This window comes from Saccostrea echinata, unplaced genomic scaffold, assembly GCF_033153115.1.
Source record: "Saccostrea echinata isolate AGI-Se365-2 ecotype Australia unplaced genomic scaffold, CSIRO_AGI_Sech_v1 ptg000009l, whole genome shotgun sequence".
NCBI lineage: Eukaryota > Metazoa > Mollusca > Bivalvia > Ostreida > Ostreidae > Saccostrea > Saccostrea echinata.
Window position 1 is genome coordinate 18,372,839 of NW_026889758.1, and position 24,060 is coordinate 18,396,898.

At 32.1% G+C, this 24,060-nt stretch overlaps 1 protein-coding gene and 1 pseudogene across 3 annotated transcripts; both read right to left on the minus strand.

Moving 5' to 3' along the window:
• Nucleotides 1-206: 206 nt before the first annotated feature.
• On the minus strand, nucleotides 207-23,767 carry LOC133182490 (uncharacterized; annotated as a pseudogene).
• LOC133181939 (calmodulin-like) lies at nucleotides 3,791-13,059 on the minus strand. Of its 3 annotated transcripts, XM_061316590.1 has the most exons (7): nucleotides 12,944-13,059; nucleotides 12,600-12,657; nucleotides 12,441-12,464; nucleotides 10,598-10,628; nucleotides 10,348-10,485; nucleotides 6,598-6,843; nucleotides 3,791-4,001 (listed from the first exon to the last, which is right to left on the minus strand). In XM_061316590.1, the coding sequence occupies exons 2-7, from the start codon at nucleotides 12,606-12,608 to the stop codon at nucleotides 3,967-3,969; spliced, it is 483 nt and encodes a 160-aa protein (XP_061172574.1). In that variant the 5' UTR covers nucleotides 12,609-12,657; nucleotides 12,944-13,059; the 3' UTR covers nucleotides 3,791-3,966. The 3 variants fall into 3 exon arrangements, with proteins under 3 accessions (XP_061172574.1, XP_061172575.1, XP_061172576.1); XM_061316591.1 differs by lacking the exon at nucleotides 12,441-12,464; XM_061316592.1 differs by lacking the exons at nucleotides 12,441-12,464; nucleotides 12,944-13,059 and having other exon boundaries at nucleotides 12,600-12,777.
• Nucleotides 23,768-24,060: the final 293 nt, after the last annotated feature.

Sequence of the window (24,060 nt, forward strand, 5' to 3'; positions counted from 1 at the left end):
GTTAATAATTTTGTACACAGGTAATGCAAGACATGTGTATATTATATATAACTTTGTCGTTTTGGATATAAAAAATAGGAAAATTATACCTCCTGTTGAATGAGGAAAGTTTCCAATAAACAATGCAAATGCCGAAGAGCTCTCTCTCTCTCTCTCCTCGATAATTCTGAATAGAAAATCACTGATAACACTAAGTTTGATGTTTTTATTGTAACCCTTTGACGTTTTGAACCAGATCATTTGTGTAAAAAAATTTTAAGGAGTGGGGAAGGATATGCTTCACAAAAATATTAAGATTTTGTTGGTACCATGTACTAGTAAATGTAATTGGTTAAAACAATAGACAACACTCAACTAATTGATTTAAAAAATCTATAATAAGATAAAAAATGATGTCGATGTGTATATGTCCATTTGCGTACGCCTGAACTTCATTGCCATGGGTAAATAGGCATTGTTGCCATTAAGTAAATAGTACAACACATGTAAATTAACATTAAATATTCAACAAGAACCACAAGGATATGTCATCTTTTCCCAGCCATCATTGCCACAAATTCTGAAACACAAGGAAACTTCAATGTAAAAAAATTTAAAAAAAATTTATATATATATATATATATATATATATATATATATATATATATATATATATATATATATATATATATACCTTTTGATAATCAATTTCTTTTAATTTTTGTACGAAATCGATGTACATTTATTGCATTCTATAGATTGCTTTCAAAAAGAAGACTAACAAACCCTATTGATGTGAAATTTTCAATTCAGTATGTTTTTTGTTTGTTTGTTTTGCTTGTTGTTTTTTGTTTTGTTTTTGTTTTGTTTTGTTTTGTTTGTTTGTCTTTTTTTTGGGGGGGGGGGATGTGAGGGTGTATGTGTGTTTAAATTCTGGTAAGCTTTCATTGATTTCCAGTCCCTCATTAAAAACTATAATTACAAAATGAAGAGTTTACTACATAAAAGTCCTATACAATTAAACAGACCAATAATCAAGAAACCTATCTCCATTATAGACGAAAGTTTGCTTTTTTTAATAATCAGCAAACATTGATTTGATCTTTAACAGATTTACTTACCTTGATAATTGACTAATCCATCACCGTCTAGATCCGCCTCCCGAATCATCTCTTCGACCTCCTCGTCTGTAAGCTTTTCTCCTAAGTTTGTCATAACAGTGCGTAAGTTGTGCCCATTGATAAACCCTGTATTGTCTCTGTCAAATACTTTGAAGGCTGACTTTAATTCCTCTTCAGAATCCGTGTCCTTCATTTTCTTAGCCATCATTTGTAGAAATTCATCGAAGTCTATTGTACCGTTACCTATTAATTATAAGTTAACCTACTCATATCGGTAGTTTCAGAGTGTCTTCATTATTATTGCATAGAATAGACTAAGGATCGTAATTTTAGTAAAATCAATTTTGTAATATTATTTCTTTTACTTCTAGAACTTCTTGGTGAATCAAATCTTTTCATTCCAACGAATATGAACAACAATGAGTCAAGAATGCAATAAACTTCAAACTAATTTTTACCATCCACATCGACTTCCTGTATCATCTCTTGAAGTTCTGATTCTGTCGGGTTTTGACCTAGTGACCTCATGACTGTGCCTAATTCCTTAGTGGTAATGGTCTCATCACCATCTTTGTCAAAAAGACTGAAAGCCTCTTTGAATTCTAAATAAATCAAAAAGGGAATATGGTTTTAGTTTCAGTTCCTCATGTCTCATGGATTTTGGCAGTGATTCACCCCAATACTGGAAACCTCTTACCTAAGATCTGTTCTTCGGATAGCTCTGCTACTAGGTCCTATTAACAAGAATAATGCATCTTTATGTACATTCTACCACTTTAACCAAATCTCTACGTCACAGGCACATGACGTGACATACTTTTCTTATTATTTTTTTTTTACTTCCGCCCCCCTCTATAGCGATTTCTCGGATTATTGAAGCAGTAGACCGAGTTTGACGAGATTTTCTTTTTTTATTATTTGCGCGCTTTTAGTTGCACTGTCCGTAAGTTGAGATCTCGAAAGACTGATCGCAGAATGAATACGGTTGCAGGGAATTAGTGTCAGACGAATAAAAAAAAACAAGTTGATGTGACTGACCTAGAAAAAATCAAGATGGCGGCGATGTGTACCTTGTGTAGATATGGGGTTATGTAATTTTTTTTATGTAAGAAAAATATGTAACGTCATGTGCCTGTGTTTTACGTGTCCTTTTGCAATACCTTTTCATGTATTTACTGAATTGACACACTTGAATAATTGGTGAAAAAGAAAATAAGTAATGGTGACAAAATTATTTATCACCAATGCATTGTACTAACAAACTACAGATAAGGAATATTACGGATATTGGGTCAGTGTTTAAAAAAAGTCACTGAAACTCAAAAAGTATTTTTGCTACATATATTTGCAGCCATCTTAAAAGTGTGCACAAGTATATGAACATTTATCATGTTTAGAAGCGTTCTTTGTCTCCGTGAGATACGTGTAGTCAGGTTTCAAAGATTTTAAAAACTTTAATAAATTTCAAAATTATTTTTTGTGTTATAGAGCTAATAAGCATGAAAATTTATGCATATTTTTGACAACAATGATGAATACAGGATACTTACAGCCATTGTTGTTTAATCCAAAATTCGGTCTAAATCACGTGTGCAGATTATATCTAAGTATTCACGCTACACCAGAATTATTTCTTGAGTGATTAAGCAATTGATCCAATCGTCAATTTAAAAATTGACTATTAAATTATGGTCCATTCATTAACTTTACACATAAATCAAATGCATTAAATCCGCGTATAATAGAAGTTCGGAAGAGGTGTATCAGTTGCAAATCAATAGCCACCAAATTAGAAAATATAGAATTTTAAACTCAGGATAACCATTTAGGACAGCGTGTTGCAATACAGTGCAGGGAGTAATAGTTCTTCAGAAAAAGTCCAGCCTTTCATAATATATAATTTGACGCTAATATGAGTATTGTATACAGAAAAAGTTACCGATATCCCAACCAGTAAAGTAAACATGGATTTATTTGATCTGTTACATTTGCCTAACTAAAATCTTTAGGCTTTAATATTTATCTTCTTTGCTAAAAAAAAATGCTATTTTAATGACAAAAGCACACATAGTTAATATGAATGATTGGCATATAGGCAATAGATAGCCCGGAAATGTAGGCTATCTCTACTAATAGTATCCCTTAATGCCTTCCTTCAGAGGATCTACTAGGTGACATCAACAATAGAAGGGAATGTCTATGATTTCCCAACACTTTAAACCTCTTTAACCTAAAAGGTTAGACTTCGTGTTCAAGGAGGTATCGGTAGGACCTGTTCTAATCTTCTTAAAACATTATGTAATCACGAATCTTTCTGAAATACGATAGTTATTTTGAACCAATAGATAAAATTCAAATCACACCTACTTACATACCATTTACGGTGACAAACATTTTTGTCCAAAGGCTTTGAAATGAAAACGATATGGTTACGTCTGTAATCCTGATCCAACTGGAGTAAGCTACCAATGCATTATACAGGAAAGTAAACGTAACTGACTTTGCGTCTCTATTGCATAATCACAAATTCACAATGTACCTGTAATTAGTGCCCTCTCCCCTCCCTTGTGTAATAGAGCAATGGGCAATATAGTAATTTTCGAATCATCTGATCTTAGAATCTTTCAATGAAATAAAAGACAAAAAAAAACGACACAATGTTTCTGGGTCAGAATGTGCACAATTCAAAATAAAGTGTGGACGGATTCATTTATTCACATGCAAAACACAGTCATACAACAATTTCAGCTCTTGTACTCGTACATATATAGCTTTCTCTTGTCAGTCAGTTAAATATTGGTCCTTTAGTTCACCACTAGTAACAGAAGAACGCCAAAGGATATGAAAAGATGCAGGGGAATCCAGTTTATCCATTAACATCATTCATCATTGCTACAAATTCTGAAAAGCAAAAAGGTATGAAATATGTTCAATCTTTTATTTGTACATATACTCAAGATTCAGAACATTAAAACAAATCCTAGTGCATGTATACAGTTAGATACACCTAATTTAGTTTTTGATATTTTGATATCTTTGTTTAATTAACTATCTAAAAGACCAAATTTTAAACAGAGTAACAAGGACCTACAACTTATTAAGATGCCATACAGCTTCAAATGAATGCAAAACAATGTGAAATAAGATATAAATGAAAATAAAATAAAACAAGATGTGTTTCTGAAACACTGATGCCCTCGTATGACAACTTATAGCGAAGGTTAAACTTTCTCAGATGCAAATCAAATCTGTTTGTGCCGAAATTAAGGTCTTGTCTCGAGGAATATACCTGTGAAATATGAAAGCCTCAGCAGCAACCATTGAATAGATATGGAGAAGGTTAAAGTTTTTCAAAAGTAAGTCAAGCATCAAGGTCAAATGGTCAAAATTAATGGTGCCCAAGGAGAGGCCTTCTCATAAGAAATACACATGTCAAATATGAAAGCCCTAACACCAACCCTTCAGAAGTTAATACCAGGATAAAGTTTTACAAAAGTCAAACGTCAAGGTCAAAGGGTCAAAGTTGTTTGTATCCAAAGGAAGGTCTTGTCACAAGGATTACATATGTGGAGTATGAAAGCCCTAGCTCCAACCGTTCAAAAGTTATGGCCAAGGTTAAAGTATTTCAAAAGTAGGTCAAACTCCTAGGTCAAGGTCAAAGGGTAAAAAATGTTAATATCCAAAGTCTTGTCACCTGGACTTCATATGTTAAATATGAAAGCCCTGGCACCAACTGTTAAGAAGTTATGGTCAAGTTTAAAGTTTTCCAAAATAGGTCAAACTCCAAGATCAAAGGGTCAAAATTGTTGGTATCCATAAGAAGGTCTTTTAATAAGGATTTCATATGCGAAATATGGAAGCCCCAGCACCAACCGTTGACAAGTTAAGGCCAATGTTAAAGTTTTTCAAAAGTAGGTCAAACTCCAAGGTCAAAGGGTCAAAGTTGTTGGCATCCAAAGAAAGGTCTTGTCATAAGAATTATACATGTGAAGTTTGAAAGCCCTAGCACCATTTGTTCAAAAGTTATGGCCAAGGTTAAAGTAAAATTTTGCAAAACTGGGTCAAACTCCAAGGTCAATGTCAAAAGGTAAAATATAATGGTACCCAAAGAAAGGTCTTGTCACAAGGAATATATATGTGAAATACGAAAGCCATAGCTCTAACCAATCAAAAGTTATGGGCAATGTTAAAGTTTTTGCGGACAAACAGACAAACTGATAAACAGAAAAACAGACAGATAGACGGACGGACGAGGCAAAAACTATATACCCCCGAATCATCGATTAGGGGGCATAAAAACAATCCAAGTGGAAATTTTACAGGATTCCTTTTTTATACAAGGTTATTAGTCATACATAGTATGCAGTAAGTTTGATCTACATGTACACAAACAAATTGCTGCTGTTTATGAAGATTAATGTGAATTCAATTTAGAGTTACTACATATTCCCTCTGTTGATATCTGAGGCTGTCAACCAAACTCATCCATCTGTGATTTTACTTTAACGAAAAGTTAATACCAGGTGTAAGAAATGTAACCATTAGCATTTTTTGACCAATTTGGGATGCATAGCATGCCTGCATTCTCTTTTATTACGTATCCATTGTTTCTAGAGTTCCTGAATTGTTATGTCATATTTGAAGGGGTACAGTGTATATGTGGCGTATTTTTGATAACAAAAATTTAATAGATCTTTTTATTTGTTTCATAATTATATATAAAGATAAGACTTTAGACTTATGTGTAAATTACACAATTTAATACAATTGCGTTACAAAGATATCAAATATTTCATACAATTACTAATTTTTTTAAACCGACTCCACAAAAATAATAGAGATTTGAATAACTCCGCCTTAACAATTAACAACAATAGCGACAATGAGAAAGAGAGGTAGACCAGCGGATACAAGCAGTTTGACAGATTCAAAGAGAGAAAATGAGGAAGAGACAGGCAGATATGGCGAGAAGTAAAGAGTGAAATGTATTTGACGATATTGTGTACATTTATACTGCTTCTTCCATCATGGCTTTATTGCTGTATTTTCCCGCAGTCATGCGCGTGGCGGATCTTATTAGTATTCAACACAATTACAGCAAAGTTTAAAGTAAATTCAACAAAAGAAATGTGAGGTTATCCAAGTTAAGTATGGTGAAGGATTTAATTTTAACATACATAACATATATCTGCACTCAATTTCGAATTATATTTTTTACCTCAGATACGACATATATACAGGTACCATGAAATGCGCTGGACGTCTTAGAATTGTAATAGATTTGTAATTTTCTCGTTTTTGAAATTACTTATTTTTATTATTTTTGTATGTCTAACCATCCAGATAAATTCAAGAATGAGAATAAATACAAGATAGATTAACAGACAAAGATAACCAATCGTCAGCATATCGAACCATTCCAAAAAATATTTCAATATTCTTCACAGACTATGATTTAACGTCCATTAATATTGATGAGGTAAATTCAACCACTAACCTTCAAAGTCGATTTCTCCATCACCGTCTAAATCTGCCTTGTCGATCATCGAATCGATCTCCTCTTCAGTGTAGTCGTTAGACATCATCTTCATCATCATCTCCTTCAGTTCGGCGCGGTCTATGGATCCGCTCCCATCAGCATCAATCTCTTTGAAGGCGTCTCGAAGCTGTTCGATTGGATCACTGGATCGCATTTTGTGGGTCATTATTTGCAGGAAGCTCTCTAAATCTAATCTATTACTACCTACAAAAAATATGGAAAGACTGAAACGTTACCTCTTGATGAATCTACAGCTAAAAGATTTATACATGTACCTTGAAATACCCTGTTTCATTGTGATAGTATACTTTCAATTGTTTAGCAATAATTGTATCTCAAATCGTCACAAGAGTATGGTGGACGCACGGATATGGGGATAACTTTGTTCTCAGATTATTCTTTTTTAACGTCTCCAGAAGGAATAAGAATCATAGGACCATGAGTATCAAATGCCAAGTTTTATTTTGTTGCCCTATAGTAAAGAATGCATCTTTTTTTTTTTTTTTTTTTTTTTTTTTTTTTTTTTTTTTGTCCAAACTGAGAATTTTTGTGGACCTTTACTGCCAAAGGAAAAATGAACAATTTAAAGATACTTCTTATACATTTTTAATCCAACTTTGGTCCCCTTTTGCGTCATCCCCCTCTCTCGCAAAGACATTGATTCAAACAATCTCAAATCTATAATTGTACGTTAAAATCTAGCAGCTAGGGCTGACAATTTGTAGCCAACTATTTCTTACATAAAGAATTACAGTTTTGAAGATTTCCATTAAATTTCTTTATAAAAGATTGGACCCCTTCTTTACATACATTTCTTTTAGGAAATTTTGACTTCACTGGATAAATTGTAGTCTTGAAGTTTTAAGGAAGAACAATTTAAAGACAATGCTTATGCATTTACTTCCTTTTTTAATATTTGGACCCTTTTTTTCGTTTTTATTCCGACAAAAATCTTGATGTAAACAATCTCGAATATTTACATTTCCAATGTCTTTGTCCGAGATAAAATTACAAATTGTAAAAATACTTTATTTCTACATAAATCTACTGGTTCATCGATAGGCGCGGTTAAAAAATATCACGTGCGGGGCGGGACAAATAGAGACAGAAGCGGGGCTATTAGCACGGGAATTTGCAGAATCAGGAGCATGTAGATATAAGGAATAACTGTCAGATTTTTTGGATTCATGACGATGATCAATCGATTGGCTTGCGTGATAATTTTATGCATAAACGCCTTCGGCGTTTATGCAAATTATCGCGCAAGCCACTCGATTGATCACATCATGAATCCAAAAAATAAGACAGTTATTCCTTAAATCCATGATATGTACTTTGAAATTTGTCCTATAGCATAAAAGTTTGACAATTGACAATTTGTAGTCAGATGTTTCTTAATTAAAAAAAACACTTTTAAAGAACTCCTATATTTTTCTTTTAAAAAAAAAAAATGGACCCCTTCATAACCTCCTCTTTGTCCAAAATATGATGGTCTGAACAATAAGTCTTTACCATATGAGATTGCTTGCATGTGCATATAAGCTTGACAGTCTGTGGTCTAGAATATGTCACGAAGATTGTTAAGGTTTTTTTTTACATATGTTCCTAAGACTTTTTTCAAAACAATTTCATAGGGGCCATGTGCACTTGGTGACTCAGGTGATGCAAAAGGGTCACCTACAGCTGAGAATTTGTTTTATAATCCTTACCATAGTGTGTATTACAACTTTGAAGAATTAACATTATGTAAAAATTCTGTTGATTGTACGTGGAATTGAGAAACGTTATCTGTACTAGTAAATTGATACATACGGGTGCGTTTGTTATATAGTATTGCTAATTTGTCCTTAGATTTATTATTATCAATTGTACTATGCAACCCTTTGTACCACTGAAACTATTTTTTTAATTTTGACGTATTACTTTTATTAGGTCGCCTAAGTCACTTTGGTGACATATTGCTGTTTTCGCCCGTCGTTGATCGTGCGTCATGCGTTGTGTGTCATGCGTTAATATTTGAACATTTTAAGCTTCTTCTCTGGAACCGTGGAACCAATTTCAATTGATTTTGGCATAAAACATTTATGAGTAAAGGTGAACAAAAATTGTGAATTTCATGGTCCCTGCCCCCCTGGGGCCTGAGGGATTAGGCTAAATCCATCAAAATTAGGGCTATCTTTAAAAATCTTCTTTACTCCTGGATATCAAACAGTCAAACTGTTGGCATGATTGTAATATTAAAGCATTGATCCTTCTGTCAAAATTGTGAAATTCATTGCTCCAGGGTCAGGGGTTCTGGAGCTAAGATGAGGTTCTAATGATCCTTAAAGAAAATTATAAATTCTTTAAAAATCTTCTTCTCTCCGCCTTGTATATGAAGCAGATAAACAAGGTGCATGGTTATGATGATCAAAGGTGCCTCTTTGAAAATGTGAAATTTGTGGCCCCAGGGGGAGGGGTTCTGCGGGAGGGGGGACTCTTTTGATTATATAGTGAAATGCATTATTTCTTCTTAACATTAAATTTTCTCTGTTCCCGTGAATTAAGCAAACAAACCAACCGTAGAGTTATGATGAGCAATTTCAGAGTGTCTCTTCCACAATTATGAAAATTGTGACCATAGAGTGAGGGGTTCAGTAGGAGGTTATTGATAAAATAGTGAAAATGTATTCCTTTGAAAATCTTCGTCTTTGCCCTGGGTATTGAGAAGAGAAATAATTGCATAGTTATGTTGAGCAAGGATGCCTTTTTAAAAATTTTGAAATTCATAATCCCTGGGTAAGGGGTTTTGGTGTATGGGTGGGGCGCTTTTGAATATATAGTAAAAATGCATTATTTCTTTGAAAATCTTCTCTGCCCACGGGTATTTAGCAAACATACTAAGTGCATGGTTATGATGAGCAAGTGTGCCTCTGCCAAAATTGTGAATTTCTTGACCCCTGGGTCAGGGGCTCTGGTGTTAGGGTCGGTCTTTGAATCTATAGTGAAAAGGCTTTTTTTTTTTTCTTTTTTTTTTTTTGGAAAATTTCTTCTCTGTTCCTGGACAATTAGGAGGCAAACAGAGTATATAACGTTGTATTAAGCAAGGGTATTTTTACCATTCTGCACTACTTGGTCAATTTACTAATTTGTATTCTACTGAAAGAATTTATTCCCCTTTGCTATTCACCTATAATAATTAATCACTGTAAATTATGTAATTGAATAGCAGAATTATATAAGAATTTTTACAATCCATGTATTAAATACAAAAAGTACTTTGAATTCATAGTTTTAATGGTCAGGTAGACTTTTAAATAATAAATAAATAAAAATGGGGGAAAATACCTTATCTTTGTACATTAAATATACTTCAAAGACTAAGAGAGGCAACTGTGAGATGAAATGAGATGGGTTTAATTTACTAATAGTGCTTAAAAACTATTTTTTGTTAAGTCTGCATGGGGATATTGACAAAGTGGGCCAAATATAGGCAAGTAAATAGATCAACTTTAATATTTGTTACTGAGCACGAAATACTAGTAAATTATTTTGCTGATTTCTGATCATCCTATTTCTCTTGCTTCTGGGTATCATAGCTTCATTTAGCAGCTTATTTTGTTTTATATTAAATCTATGGATCCTTTACAGCATTATACTCAGGTGACTATAGAGGCCCTTGGGCATCTTGTTATTTAAGAAATGTCACTTGAGTGCTGTGCATACTACCTTTACACATTGTTTCAATGATATCGCTAATCTCATCCTCAGGCATTGGCTGTTCTACAAGTTCCAGTATTTCTTTCAAGAGATCCTGGTGAATGTAACCACGCCCTTTTGCGTACATTTCAAAAGCCTCGGAGAAATCTGAAATATATCCATTTATACGAATTTATGGACAATTTAATGCTTGGAGATATTGAATTCTTTGCGTTATCTCCAAGATTTAAATCTGTAAAGAAAAAATAAGCTACTTTACCTGCGACCATCTCATCTTTCATGTGATATGTCTGTGAAAGATAATTAAAAATATGCTTTAAAATCGCAGATCAATGATTTAACATACAATAGGTATGATCTACATGATATTGCATTTTTAAAAGACACATCACTCATACACTGTTATAACTTACAAATAAAAAGGTGAGTTTTTTGTGTTGTATAAATGATGGTGCATATGATAATAAGTACTTAGTAGCACAAGGTTACATTTATACAATTTTAGCAAAGCTGAGCATATTCAAGATTTTTAGAAGGCTGTATGACAAGATTTATTGTAAGTAGAACACTCCCTCCTTTACATCGTTATAAACGAAATATTTAAATATTGTGCCTTTTGATTTCGGGATTTTGTTGTGGACATATTAATATATAAAAATACCAAAGATCTTGCTTAAATAATGTGATTATTAAATTTTTCTCCAGTAATATTTCAACCTAAATAACTATTGAATAAACATGTTTTACAGTAGAATAATTAAAAAAAAATAAGCATCTTTTTTTAAACCAAGACAGGCTACTGACAGATAAATTGATCTTACGGGGATTGCAACGACGTCGTTGAAAGTTAGTATTTTGATAATTCTATGGGCGTTATAATGATAATATTTGCTTAAACAGCCTATAATTGGGTCGCATTTTGAATGACATATTTCATACCAAATGTTATACCTTTGTTTATACACTGAATATGACTACGGATTTTTTTTTTCGTCTACCTGACCAATACCTAGGTTGACAGGGGATGCTTACTCTCCCAAGGCACCTAACTGATCCCACCTCTGGAATTTCCAGACGTCCGTGTTTTATGTCCTGTTCAAATATTTGTATTATTTTTATAGGTTTTTGAGATCGATCACTGTTCGTTATCTTCAACTTTTTCATTTCTAAGTTTTCTGTTTTCATATGCCTGTTCTTTTGTTTGTTTGGTTTTTAATTCATTAATTCTTGATTGTTGCAAAATTAGTAATTAAAAAACAAAAAAGATGAGAAAGTGGTGCGAAAAATTCACAGTAATGACAGTCTTTTCAGACCACAGAATGAGCTTAAAGTACTTTTATATTTTCTGACAATGAGTTGTAATGGTATGAATTGGATGCGTATGTATCTGATGAAATATTTATTAAATCAAAAATAAAAATAAAAACAAAAATAAATAAATGAGTGCATAGTTCTAAACAACAACAATTCAACCAAAAATTGTTAATGTGCATCACAAACAAAACACGTGTCAAACATTTTAAACACTCGATGATAAAGTAAATATTCTATATAAGGATCCTAATGAAGAGGAACAAAAATGTAATACTCTCAGCACTGGATTCTGCTTAATATCACGTGATGCTGGAGAGAATAAGATATATTGAATTATAGTGTGTCATTCATTGAGTGTATTATATGTATATAAGACTCTCACAAATTCATGTATCATCATGAGTATAGTCTTGTTAATAAAGCGTTTTGAAAGGTAATTGTTTTTAAGAATGTTTTGTTTATATCTTTAATTGAAATTTTTAACATTTGCATTAGGACTTAATATTAGCCATGTGAATGCACAGTAATACTGAATGTTGAAATATATATATATGAAAGTAACAATTCACAATTTAAATAGGTTCAGTATGACATTATGTAATTGTCTAAAATCTTTATCAAATACAACATTGATCAAAATAATGTTTTTGAATTAAACTAAAAAAAGTGCATGAAAAGTTTGTTGAAAATAACAACATCTAGAAAAAAGCAAATGGAAAGATAAAATATACATTGATTTAAATAGAGAAAGCTAAGATACACGTTCATTGTGCTCTGAACTTGAGTACCTGTTCCCCAAATGGATTCGTATTCTAGAAAAACACAAGTTATCGATGAACATTGATTTCACAACACACTGGTTTCTACATATACAGTGGATCGATGTTTTAAAAATGGATTACAGTATGTTTACAAAATGACAAAGAATGCAAGCAATGGGAACTTACCGACGACATTTTGTTTTCCACAAAACTCAAAGGACTTCAAACATCGAAGGTTTTTTTTCTGTGGGATAAATAAAAGAATAAAATAGAGACAACGAAAATGGATGGTGAATGCAACTGTCAAAGAATCACAATCCAATTTGAAAACCCGGATCAATACAATGCTTGATTGATCGCGGTTAGAACATGGTTGTAAACCGAAGATTATTAGGTATTTTTATCTCGAGAGATCGGGTTAGGTTAATACAACCATTTAAAGTCGTCGATATTAGATTATCAAACTGCCTTTTAAGGATATTATATCAAATGCTGTGTTGAAGTCGATAGAAGTGGACTGTAAGACTTACGTGCTCTATTTTTTCTCCACTAGCATGGTCCAAGAGTTGTGAATATCAACATAAATTTCCGTTTCTATGTATGTTTCCAAACAAAACCTTAGCATGTGTTGATGTTTCAATGGCTTAAAATCAATGGCCTTTAAATTGTCCCGGCCTTTTACAGACAGTATATCAAGCGTGTAATTTTTTTTTTTTTAATTTTTCATTGTAAATATCAAAGGAGGACAATTTTATTGAAAGCATTTTTATTTATTCTAAAGCTCTGCCTTCTGTGCATTTTGCCATCAATATTTAAAGTTTGATGTATGTATATTTTAAATTATTTTTGTTTTTTGTCATAAGCAAGGTATACAACGCTATAATATTCAGAATGTTTTCTTGTTTGTATTTTTAAAAAATCAATATTTCTATTGTGACAAGGATTTATTATCGAAAATTTCAATTCTTCATGTGTGTTTGATTTTATATTGGAGAAAAGACAAACAGAGACTGCATTAATAATTTACAGGTTTAATTTTTGTGACTTCTGGAAAACATATGCACTTTGGAGCATTGAAAGATGAAGTTTTGGATCTATGTGTTTTTTCTTTATTTTAATTATTAAAGAAGAAATTAGTAAAGATATATAAAATTGTATATAAAAAACATCTTTGTTCCTTTTTTAAAAAAAATGTATAATTAAGCATTGAATCATTATTTTTTGAAAGATATAGTCACATAACTGCAATGGAATTTGCAAACAAACTGAGTAACGCGCGTTAGTGCGTTATGAAAATTTGTTTGCACACACCGTTGCGATTATGAGACATTATCTTTCAAAAAATAATAATTCAATGCTTACTTATATTTACACTATTTAACTCCTTGCCCTGACTGCAAATATGATTTATATTTCAAAATCACTGTATAATCCTTCGTGTAAGTTACAGTTAATGTAAGAGCCATTGCAACAGCTTCTGTTCAATTTGAGCGTGAATTTTGATTTTTGTTTATGACGTTGCACTTCCACGGAGTTCAACGTTTGTGACGTCAGAATAAAGCGCATACCTTAATTATAACCTTTTGACCCCCCCCCCTCCGTGTTATGGTGTTTTGAATGCTGTAGTTTCCTCACACTTTATAAGTAAAATACATGTGGAATGTAAATATACCTATGTAAAGTAAATCAACAAATCAACCGGAAGATGTGTGTTCATAAAATATTTGTTTCTGTTAATTTGGTTACTTTATTCTCAAATTTATGTGAATAATAATTTTCAAGAATTTAATTTGAAGAAGAAAAAATAGAACCAATAATAAATCAAGTATGACTAATAAAACATAAAGAAAATTGAAACTGACTTTAGATTTTTTTTTTTCATGAGTTCAATATACTGAGATGACTTCAAGTAAAATATGTGTGAATATACAAGGCATTTTGATAAAATATACTTTATTTTACATCAACAAAAACATAATTGAAACATTTATCAAACATATACAACAAAAAATTATACAAAATCATTGCAAATTAAGTAGAATAAATAAAACTTAAGTTAAAACAGGCGGCAAAATTTCGTAACTGCAGTTCACCATTTAGAAAAAAGTTATACATGTAATTAGAATTGATACTGGTTTGGAAGAACCAATTTATGAACATCAGAGTTTCATTTCAGATGTTTAAATTTGTAAAAAGAAAAAAAAAATACATTGATTCCATTTCTTATCTAAGGTAACTTCTGAATTGCTCGTTCAAGGATTGTCAAAGAAATCGGAGTTTTTGTTCGATATAGTCTTTATAATCATGTCCCGTTCCTTTCATGATTGCCAAGAACTTCAAGGCTTTAACCCGTCATCACTTTTATAAACTCTGCAAAATTATAATAAAAAATTACACAAAATGTCGAAAATATTCAATGTCGAAAAATGGTATGTAGACTCTCTCTCTCTCTCTCTCTCTCTCTCTCTCTCTCTCTCTCTATATATATATATATATATATATGTATATATATAAAGGAGACTAAGACTGCATAGGTAGACAACAACATAAAAACTGCAGTGTATGACTCTGAAATTTTACAATGAAAAAGAGTCTGAAAATCTTACTAACCAATGTAATTAATATCCCCATCTCCGTCTATGTCGGCAACTTTGACAGCTTCATTTGCTTCTTCGTCCGTCAATCTCGGCTTGTCCCCCATAGTCGTCAATATCAGGTGCAGCTGATTAGAACTAATGGATCCAGTTCCGGAATCATCAAACACTCGGAAAGCCTCCCGAATTTCGTCCTCTGTGTCCGTCTCTTTCATCTTCTTCGACATCATTTGCAGGAATTCATTGAAGTCAATTTCCCCATTGCCTAAAAAATGAATATTTTAAATTTGTTTAAAAAGGGCAATGAGCCATTCGGTTAAATGGATATTTGAAGCATGCTGCTTACGTTCTTTCTCTTAATCTACATCTACATGTATAGAATTATTAGAATCAAATGCAATCTGGTAGAAGTTCAAGTTAGTTTTACCATCTTGATCCACTTCGTTGATAAGTTCTTCCAGTTCAGCATTTGTAGGATTTTGACCTAATGATTTCATTACGGACGCTAGTTCGCCACCGGAAATGTTCCCGGAGCCATCTTTATCAAAGAGACTGAAAGCTTCCCGAAACTCTGTCAGTGACAAGAAAACATTTTAAGGATATAATCATAATATGAATATTGCTTAAATCCTATTCAAAACTTGTAACTCAATTACTTTGACAACAAATGTGGTGTAATTATGATAACGTTTTTCAGTTATAGAGACCTTTTTTCAATCAATATTGCTGCTTATTTCTAAAATTTCTTTAACGTGATAGATATAGCAGTGAAAAACAATAAATTTAACTCAAAGAAAATACTAACCAAGTTCAAGATATATAATTTAAAAAGAAACTTGAAAATTCAACGAGAGAGAAAAAGAGAGAGACTAAACTCTATATACCAGCGACTTGATCTTCCGTCAGTGCATCCTAGAAAACAACATACATACATGTATATCATAAATTTAAATTAAATTTTTTTCTGTTTGTATTTTTAAAGTTTCATTTCACACGAAATTGTATTTTTAAGAAAGAAGTCATTTCATATGAAGCTCACTCACCATGTTTTCTTCAGGATAGAATCCTTCAAGAAATATCAATCATTTGTTTGAGTATGTCAGTATAGATTCAGTGATATCCTGATTCTAGTCAGACAATGGGTGGATTGTTTTCAGAACCGCTTGGCTTATGTTAGGTAGGTAACCCAAAACGAGATAGTTATCTAATCCCACTGTATGATGGGTCTTTTGATTTAAGTCATTTTTCATCAAGTTAATCTCTGTCTTTATTATACTCTGAAGGAATGATTGTAATTAAAATTTGAGAGAATATTTCTAATGAAGAGTCTTAACATTATTAATAGACTATTTTAAGAAGTCCCTAGTTGTTAAATAATAGTATTTATTTCGTAATTCAAGTTGTTCCTTACTCTCGGGTGAAATTCCTCGTGTATTTTATACTTTGTATACTTATGCCTATTTTCTTTTCTTTGATAAAACAATACTGTCTTGAAATAGTGCAATTTTATTTCACGGAATAAAATAGTAAAGGAATGGAGCCGGCATGATTTAATAGGAATTCTAGTTGACATTCCATCTTAATTGGTACTATTTTACTGTACACCGATGAATCCTCCAAAAATAAATTACTTTTGTAGCAAGTGATTTTTCTATGTTTTGATGTTAAACAACTTTTTTACAACGACCAAACTCAATATTGCTGAATTCATAAGAACATTTTTCTTGGTTGCAAATATCGAATTCTACATGATATCGATTGCATTGTTTCATCAGATAGTTTACAAAATGTGTTACAAGCATAAAATATTTATAGAGGGGATAATAAATGTAATGTGTGATATTCAATAGAAAATGCGCATATTTTTGCTTATCATGTTGACTTTCATGAATGTTTTTAAAACTAGTAATGTTACAGTACACACACACACACACAAACACAGAGCGAGAGAGAGAGAGAGATTCTATTTTATTTCTGTAATATCTGAATGATTATTAATTTCAAAGAATCACATCTATAGACTCGTCAAATCGGAATTGTGAAAAGCTAAAGTGTGACTTTCAAGCAATTTGGAACCAACTTGCTACAATACATGAATGGTGCCGTATGAAATACTCAATATCATTTCGGGGAACATGCTTTTATTTTCGCTTGATTTCACAACATAAGTGTTGATCATTTGCGACCTAATGTTGTTCAGCGCCGTCTAATAGTGTCCATAAAATAACAGTTCAATATGAATTGATAAAATTCTTTGTTTAAATGTTTATTTGAATGCACTGCCTGGTTAAAATACCAATGTTCTTCACTGAACTCTAGTAGTTCTTTGTCCGGACGGATTTACCGTAATTGATATACGCTTGAAAATACGACTGCGATGCTCCCCATATACCAATAGTAATGACTGTTGGATTTGTGACATGTCATTTAGATATCATTTATAAGGAACAGGATACAGAACGTGTCCTATTGTTCAGGGGATGCTTATTCCTCCATGGCACCTAATCCTACTTCTGGTGTTTCAGATACATGTTTGCTCTGCTGTCATTTTTTATCATTTAATTTGACTTTTGATGATAATTACTGTTCTTATTCACATTTCATTTGAGAGTGACGAAAGTAACTTTTTGATATAAATTAATTTAAAACACATACCTCTACAAGCTGTTTTCTTTCCTCCATTTCTCTCTGTGGTCACACTAGAAAATGCAATTCTTTCTTCTTCAATACACGACATGTTTACATGAAGCAAAGTTTTGGGGATTAATGATTGTCAAAGAGTCGAGAAAAGGAAAACATACGTGAAATGTTAAATTGATCGATTTCTTTGTTAGAATGTACAATATTTACATCAACAGAGTTAACGGAAAATTGTAAGTGAATGCCTAAACTTCGGCCTAGTATCTTGTCTCCTATGTTACACAAAGGAAGCAATTGAATAATATGTTTTCTGTGTAATTTGGTTTTGACGGGCATTAAAGATATTTATATATAGACCCCATCCATAGAAACCTTTGTTTAAAAAAAAACCTTTTTAGATCAAAGCGTTAGTTCCTCTCCCACCCAGAGGTACACATGTAATACTCCCCAGCGATCGACTCCAAAGTTTTTAATATTGACACTGTTTTATAGTTAAAGTTTAGAGAATAAATAACAATCAGATTGGAAATAACATGAATAAAATTTGTCTATCAAAAACATTTTCCCTTAGCTCTAATATGTTCAAACCGGGGGGGGGGGGGGATTAAAATTCGAACCCTTTAAAGTTTTTGTTGCTATTGAATTTACATCGTAGTAAATTACCCATATTAAGAAGCTTCTCTCTCCAGTTTTATAGCCTAGCAATGGATGAAACTTGGACTTGATCAGACAAAAAAAAAACAGTTCTTTAATAGGATCTGAGTTCTCGCTATCCTTAGCAAGTAAAACATTTAGACTCGACGATAAATTAATAATATATATGTTTGCCACATATCATGGTACTTCGTGAAATCGTTGTTTGTTTTAAAATATGTATAAAACATGATTCATAAGAAATCATTCTGAATAAGGGCACATTCTGTCATTCACAATAATGTGTATTGTAAGGATGCCTTTATTAATGCTAGGGTAAAACTTATTCTATTACCGGTGATAAATATTTGAATAGACATTTTTTTTCGATTTTCTATGTAGAATCGAGATTTTCAAGTGAGAATGTTTATAAAGTCCGATTATCTGCGCTCAGTAAGAGTGAAGAAGGCATTAAAGAAATCTCACTGTGAGTATGACGGACAAAAGTAGAGAATATACAAATCATTGATGTTAAAAGTATATAAAAGGTTAAGAGATTTCCAATGAAAATAAGAATCCATTATATCATCTGAATTTTAAATACCCCTATTAAATGTCTGAAACAGGTATTTAATCCATTACATGGCACAGAAAATGTTAATCAAAAAGTAAATACTCAATTCACAGTGTCACGGCTATGCAGGAGTTCTGTAATTTTATTATCTGATTCAAGTTCTTGAAGTGTTCCATTTTATCTGTGCTGTCTCCCACATTTACATGCAATAATTGTTTATAAACCTTTCATATCATAGCCTTTTAGAATATTCACTTTATGAATATTAATTTTATTACCAAATCTTGCCAACAATAATTCTAAATGAAAAAAATGGATGTGACAAGGTGTATAATCCTCGTTTGACAGGAAATTGAAACAAGCTATAAATATCAACAAATTTAACAATCTATAACAATTGTATATAAAATTTTACAATTTTTTCACCACATTCCTCATTCACGTTAAGATATTATTTTTTCTTTGCTAAGGAACTTTGTTTCGGGTCATTTTTTGTCTCTGTCTTTGATTCTGGTTTAGGTGCCGGGGTACTTCCGGTGGCGCCACCTTTCTGTGCATTCTGAGCGATGGCTTTCTGCTTTTCCTCTTTTTCTTCTTGTCCAGCACCAGCCAACATTTTTACAAACTCTGCAATAGGATTAATTTTGCAATCATTGAACCTCCTTTAAATTCCAGGCGACAAAATCGACCATATATATATTAGAAAGTAATAAAATATTTTGTTCACATGATTACAATCAAAGCTTTTATTAAACCCACTTTCTTTGACGTAATTGATACGATCATGCATAGTATTAATATCAAAACAAGAGGAAATACTACTTCATGACAATATGCCAATGTATGATAGTGTTGTCAATACATGAAATGATAATGAAATTAAAATGATAGTAGTATCAAAGCATAAATTTCCTTTTTTTTAATATCAATATGACAAAGAATAACACACCATCGTAATCGATGTCACCATCTCCGTCTATGTCTGCCTCCTGGATCATCTCATCGACCTCATCGTCTTCCAGTCTATCACCCATCGTCGTCATTATGTGTCTTAGGTACGCCGAGCTGATAGATCCTGTCCCTTCTTTATCGAACACTTTGAAAGCCTCCCGTATTTCTTGCTCGGAATCAACGGCATTCATCTTTTTTGCCATCATCAGGAGAAACTCCTGAAAGTCAATTTCCCCATTGCCTGAAATTTTTAAGAATAAAAGCTGAGATATTTAGACATGGAACATTTTGATAGTAGGGAAAATTGTTCAATTTCGCAATATTTTATAAGGCTAGCATATATTGCAATCAAAAAATGATACCTATGGATCAGCCGGTGATAAGAAGGATTCGCCGAATTTTATGAAGTTCAATTAGTAATGACAAAACCAAAGAGAAATTAAGGTTGTTATACCGGCAATTTTCAGTGAAAATGTGATTTTGAATTCTCGTTATAGTATGTATTTTTCAAAAGAATGCATTACCTACTGTTTAAAAAGCTGCATTACAGACAACTTGATTAATATAAAGTAAAACATGAGTAACTCCATCTTAACATGTGAACAAGATGAATTTAAAGTTAAACTTTCTCAAATGCAACTCAAACTCCTGGTCAAGAGATCAAAAATGTTGGTACCCAAAGAAAGTTCTTGTCTCAAGGAATATACCTGTGAAATATGACAGCCCTAGCGTCAACCGTTGAATCGTTATGGTGAAGGATAAGGTTTTTTTTTTTTTCAAAAGTAAGTCAAGGTCAATGTTAAATGGTCAAAGTTAATGGTGCCCAAAGTATGGTCTTGTTACAAGAAATATATATATGTGCATGAGAACCCTAGCACCAACCATTCTAAAGTTATAGCCAATGTTAAAGTTTTTCAAAAGTAGGTCAAACTCCAAGGTCAAAACTCAAAACTGTTGGTACCCAAAGAAAGGTCTTGTCACAAGAAATACACATGTGAAATATGAAAGCCCTTGCACCAACTGTTCAAAAGTATGGGCAAGGTTAAAGTTTTTTCAAAAGTATATCAAACTCTGAGGTCAAGGTCAAAGGGTCAAAACTGTTGACACCCAAGGGAAGGACTTGTTACCAGAAATAAACATGAAATATGAAAGCCCTAGTACCAACTGGCCAAGGTCAAAGTTTTTCAAAAGTAGGTAAAACCCCAAGGTCAAGGTCAATGGGTCAAAATTGTTGGCATCGTAAGAAAGGTCTTTACGAAATATGCATGTGAAATATAAAAGCCACAGCTCCAACCAATGAAAAGCTTTGGGAAGGTTTTTAAGGACAAACGGACAGCTAGACAGACAGACGGACGGATGGGGCAAAATCTATATATGCTCCCAAATCTTTTATTTCAGGGGGCATAAAAATAACAGAATGGTATTTTGTGAGGTTAAAATCATTGTCTCTGTTCCACTAACCATCAATATCGACTTCCTCTACAAGGTCTGTGAGTTCCTGGTCAGATGGGTTTTGACCAAGAGACCTCATAACTGTCCCTAACTCATCGTTGGATATTGTCCCCGATCCATCTTTATCAAAGAGACGAAACGCCTCTTTAAATTCTGAAAAAAAGTTTGCTACATTATTCAACGAGTTATATCTTAAAAACAACAATGTGCATTTATTTTCCTTGGCTATGTTTTGAAAAAAATCAAATTGAAAGAAAACACAAACCAAATTTTCAAATGCGAACTGAAAGTGTCTTGAAGAGATATTTAGCCAGATGTCTCTGAGGAAAGACAAACATTCCCATTATTAGCTACTCATTCATTTTTAGGTCAGGGCACTAAGAATGTTATCCTTTTATTAAATTGTCTTGATAATTGTCACAGAAAACAATGTTTCCTATGTACGTGACACACTAGTTAGCTCTTTATGGACTTTTACATTTAATTATGTGTAAGAGGTTTATTGTATATATATATATATATATATATATATATATATATATATATATATATATATATATATATATATATATCCCCTACTCCCATCCGTCCCTCCAAGTTAATTTAACTTTTAATTAAGGGTTTCCGTGTATTTTATATATTCTAAATATATTATTAAAACATAATTCCATTCATATTAGAATAATTACAAATAAAGGTGGCCAAAAGTTATACCCTGCAAAGATGGTCATCAAGTTTGAAATGGTTCAATATATGTCAGCAACTGTTATGGCAGAACTCTTAAGTATGTTGCTCACATGCCTAACAAAGGGACCAAATAAGAAAACTTCAGTGCAATCGAGCATATTTGTCAATAATGAATTCTTCTTAATTCTATAATAATCTAACTTATGTAGGATGTACATGTAACTTACTAAAGGTTGAGTCTGCCAATCAAAGGGGATTATCATTGAAGTTAGAAATACAAGCTCCAACGTTTCGAAATGATCAAATAGTATTTACTTTGGTGAATGTTAAAAGATTTTTTTGCCAGTGGAATTAAGATGGACAGAAACAAAACATTTTATGTGAAGAATAAAAGAAGTGTAACAAGTTTATAAATTAAGATAATTCACAATGGCTTATACTGGTTATGGGTATAAAGTGGGCTTTATTGCAATCTTAGAGGTTTAGATTATCATAATTCTGCATACTGTATAAAGGGATATATTGGATGAGAATAAAGACTTAAACTAATTAAGTCATGGATTACACAACATCTGGTCTCAAATGAAATTCGAAAAAATAAATAACTTTACTATGTATTTAACTGTTGATAAAGTACACGAGTCTTCTGAACTTTTCCTTGTCAGACAAATCCTTATTTGACTCGAATAAAGAAAAAAAACTCAACATAAGCTTATTATTTAGCATTTAAAAAAGATTTGAGACCATATTATTGTAATGTTTTACTCGGCTAACTTCAATGTACAACGGTAAATCTGCTTATGACATAGACGTGGAACTGACATGTGAATTCTACACAGAAGAAATCCCCTACCCTCGATCTGCTCCTCTGTCAAGTTCTCCAATATCTCTGTATCTTCGGCGTTCTGTAAAATCAAGCATCTTTTATTCAAAACTAGTGCTACGTAGTAAAGTTAAATGTTTTGTATTTTGTTCATGATTATATATGCGGCAATTATTAATAGTAATAGATGACAAAGAAGCCAATAAAGTACTATTTTAGTACATGCTGATAAAAAATTAATTACAAATGCATTCTGTTGCGTTTCTCATCAAATATCTTTTAATAATTACATAGTGTCATTTATACTATCATTTAAAGTTGATTTAAAGTAATATTTTCAGTAATGAAAACAATAAAAATAACAATTCAAATACGATATTGCAGCCAGTCTTTATTAGAGTTTTGATATTCTTTGCAGTAAGAATTGTAGGCATCACGGACTTTAAAAGTTTATATTTAAAATGGATGCCACAAATAATTCATCCGATAAGTTTAAATATTTAATTATGATGCATGTCGTAAATGATTTATTTCAAGATCTTCGATTATATTTATTAAACTTTAAAATATAAACAGAGATCAATCAACTGCTTCTTGAAAAAATATTTGTAAATTCATTGTGGTAGCTAGCGATATATTAAACAATTGAAAAAATCATTTGAATTTTCTGACAAAGTTTTAATTTTAAAAAATCCTTACCGCAACCTCAGAGTCTTCCATTGCAGAAATATTAAAGAAAGCTCAAAACGGGAGGAAATTACACAATAATAAACATATAATTATTGAATCTTATCGCGCCTTGCCGCTTGCATTTTTGTATTCATATGCAATTCATTCTGACGTGAAAAGTGTTTTCTTTCCTCAATAAATAAACATTTATAAGCTGTTCAATGAATGGCCTTAAGGCTGTGAACCTAACTAAAATTTTACTGGAGTAAAAATCCATTGAATTGAATCAATAATGAGAGGTATATATTTGCTGTTCGCGTAAAATGAATAAGTGTACAACTACCGCTTCACAAGAATCGAATTTTAGAGAATAATAGAATAATCTATACAAACCATGATTGGCGAGTTATTCCTTTTAATGGAATTAATAATTGCATTAGCGATGGTTTCCGGCCTAAGTCATGTTTACATGAGGAGAAACGGTGTGTTTAGGTACATACTAATACGACGAATTTTAAAAATGGTATATAGACTGTTAGGAAACAATACATGACGCGTTGGGGTAGTGGAGAAGCATTAGTGATCAGGACTCTTTATATTCGGGATCAATAACTTGTATAGAAT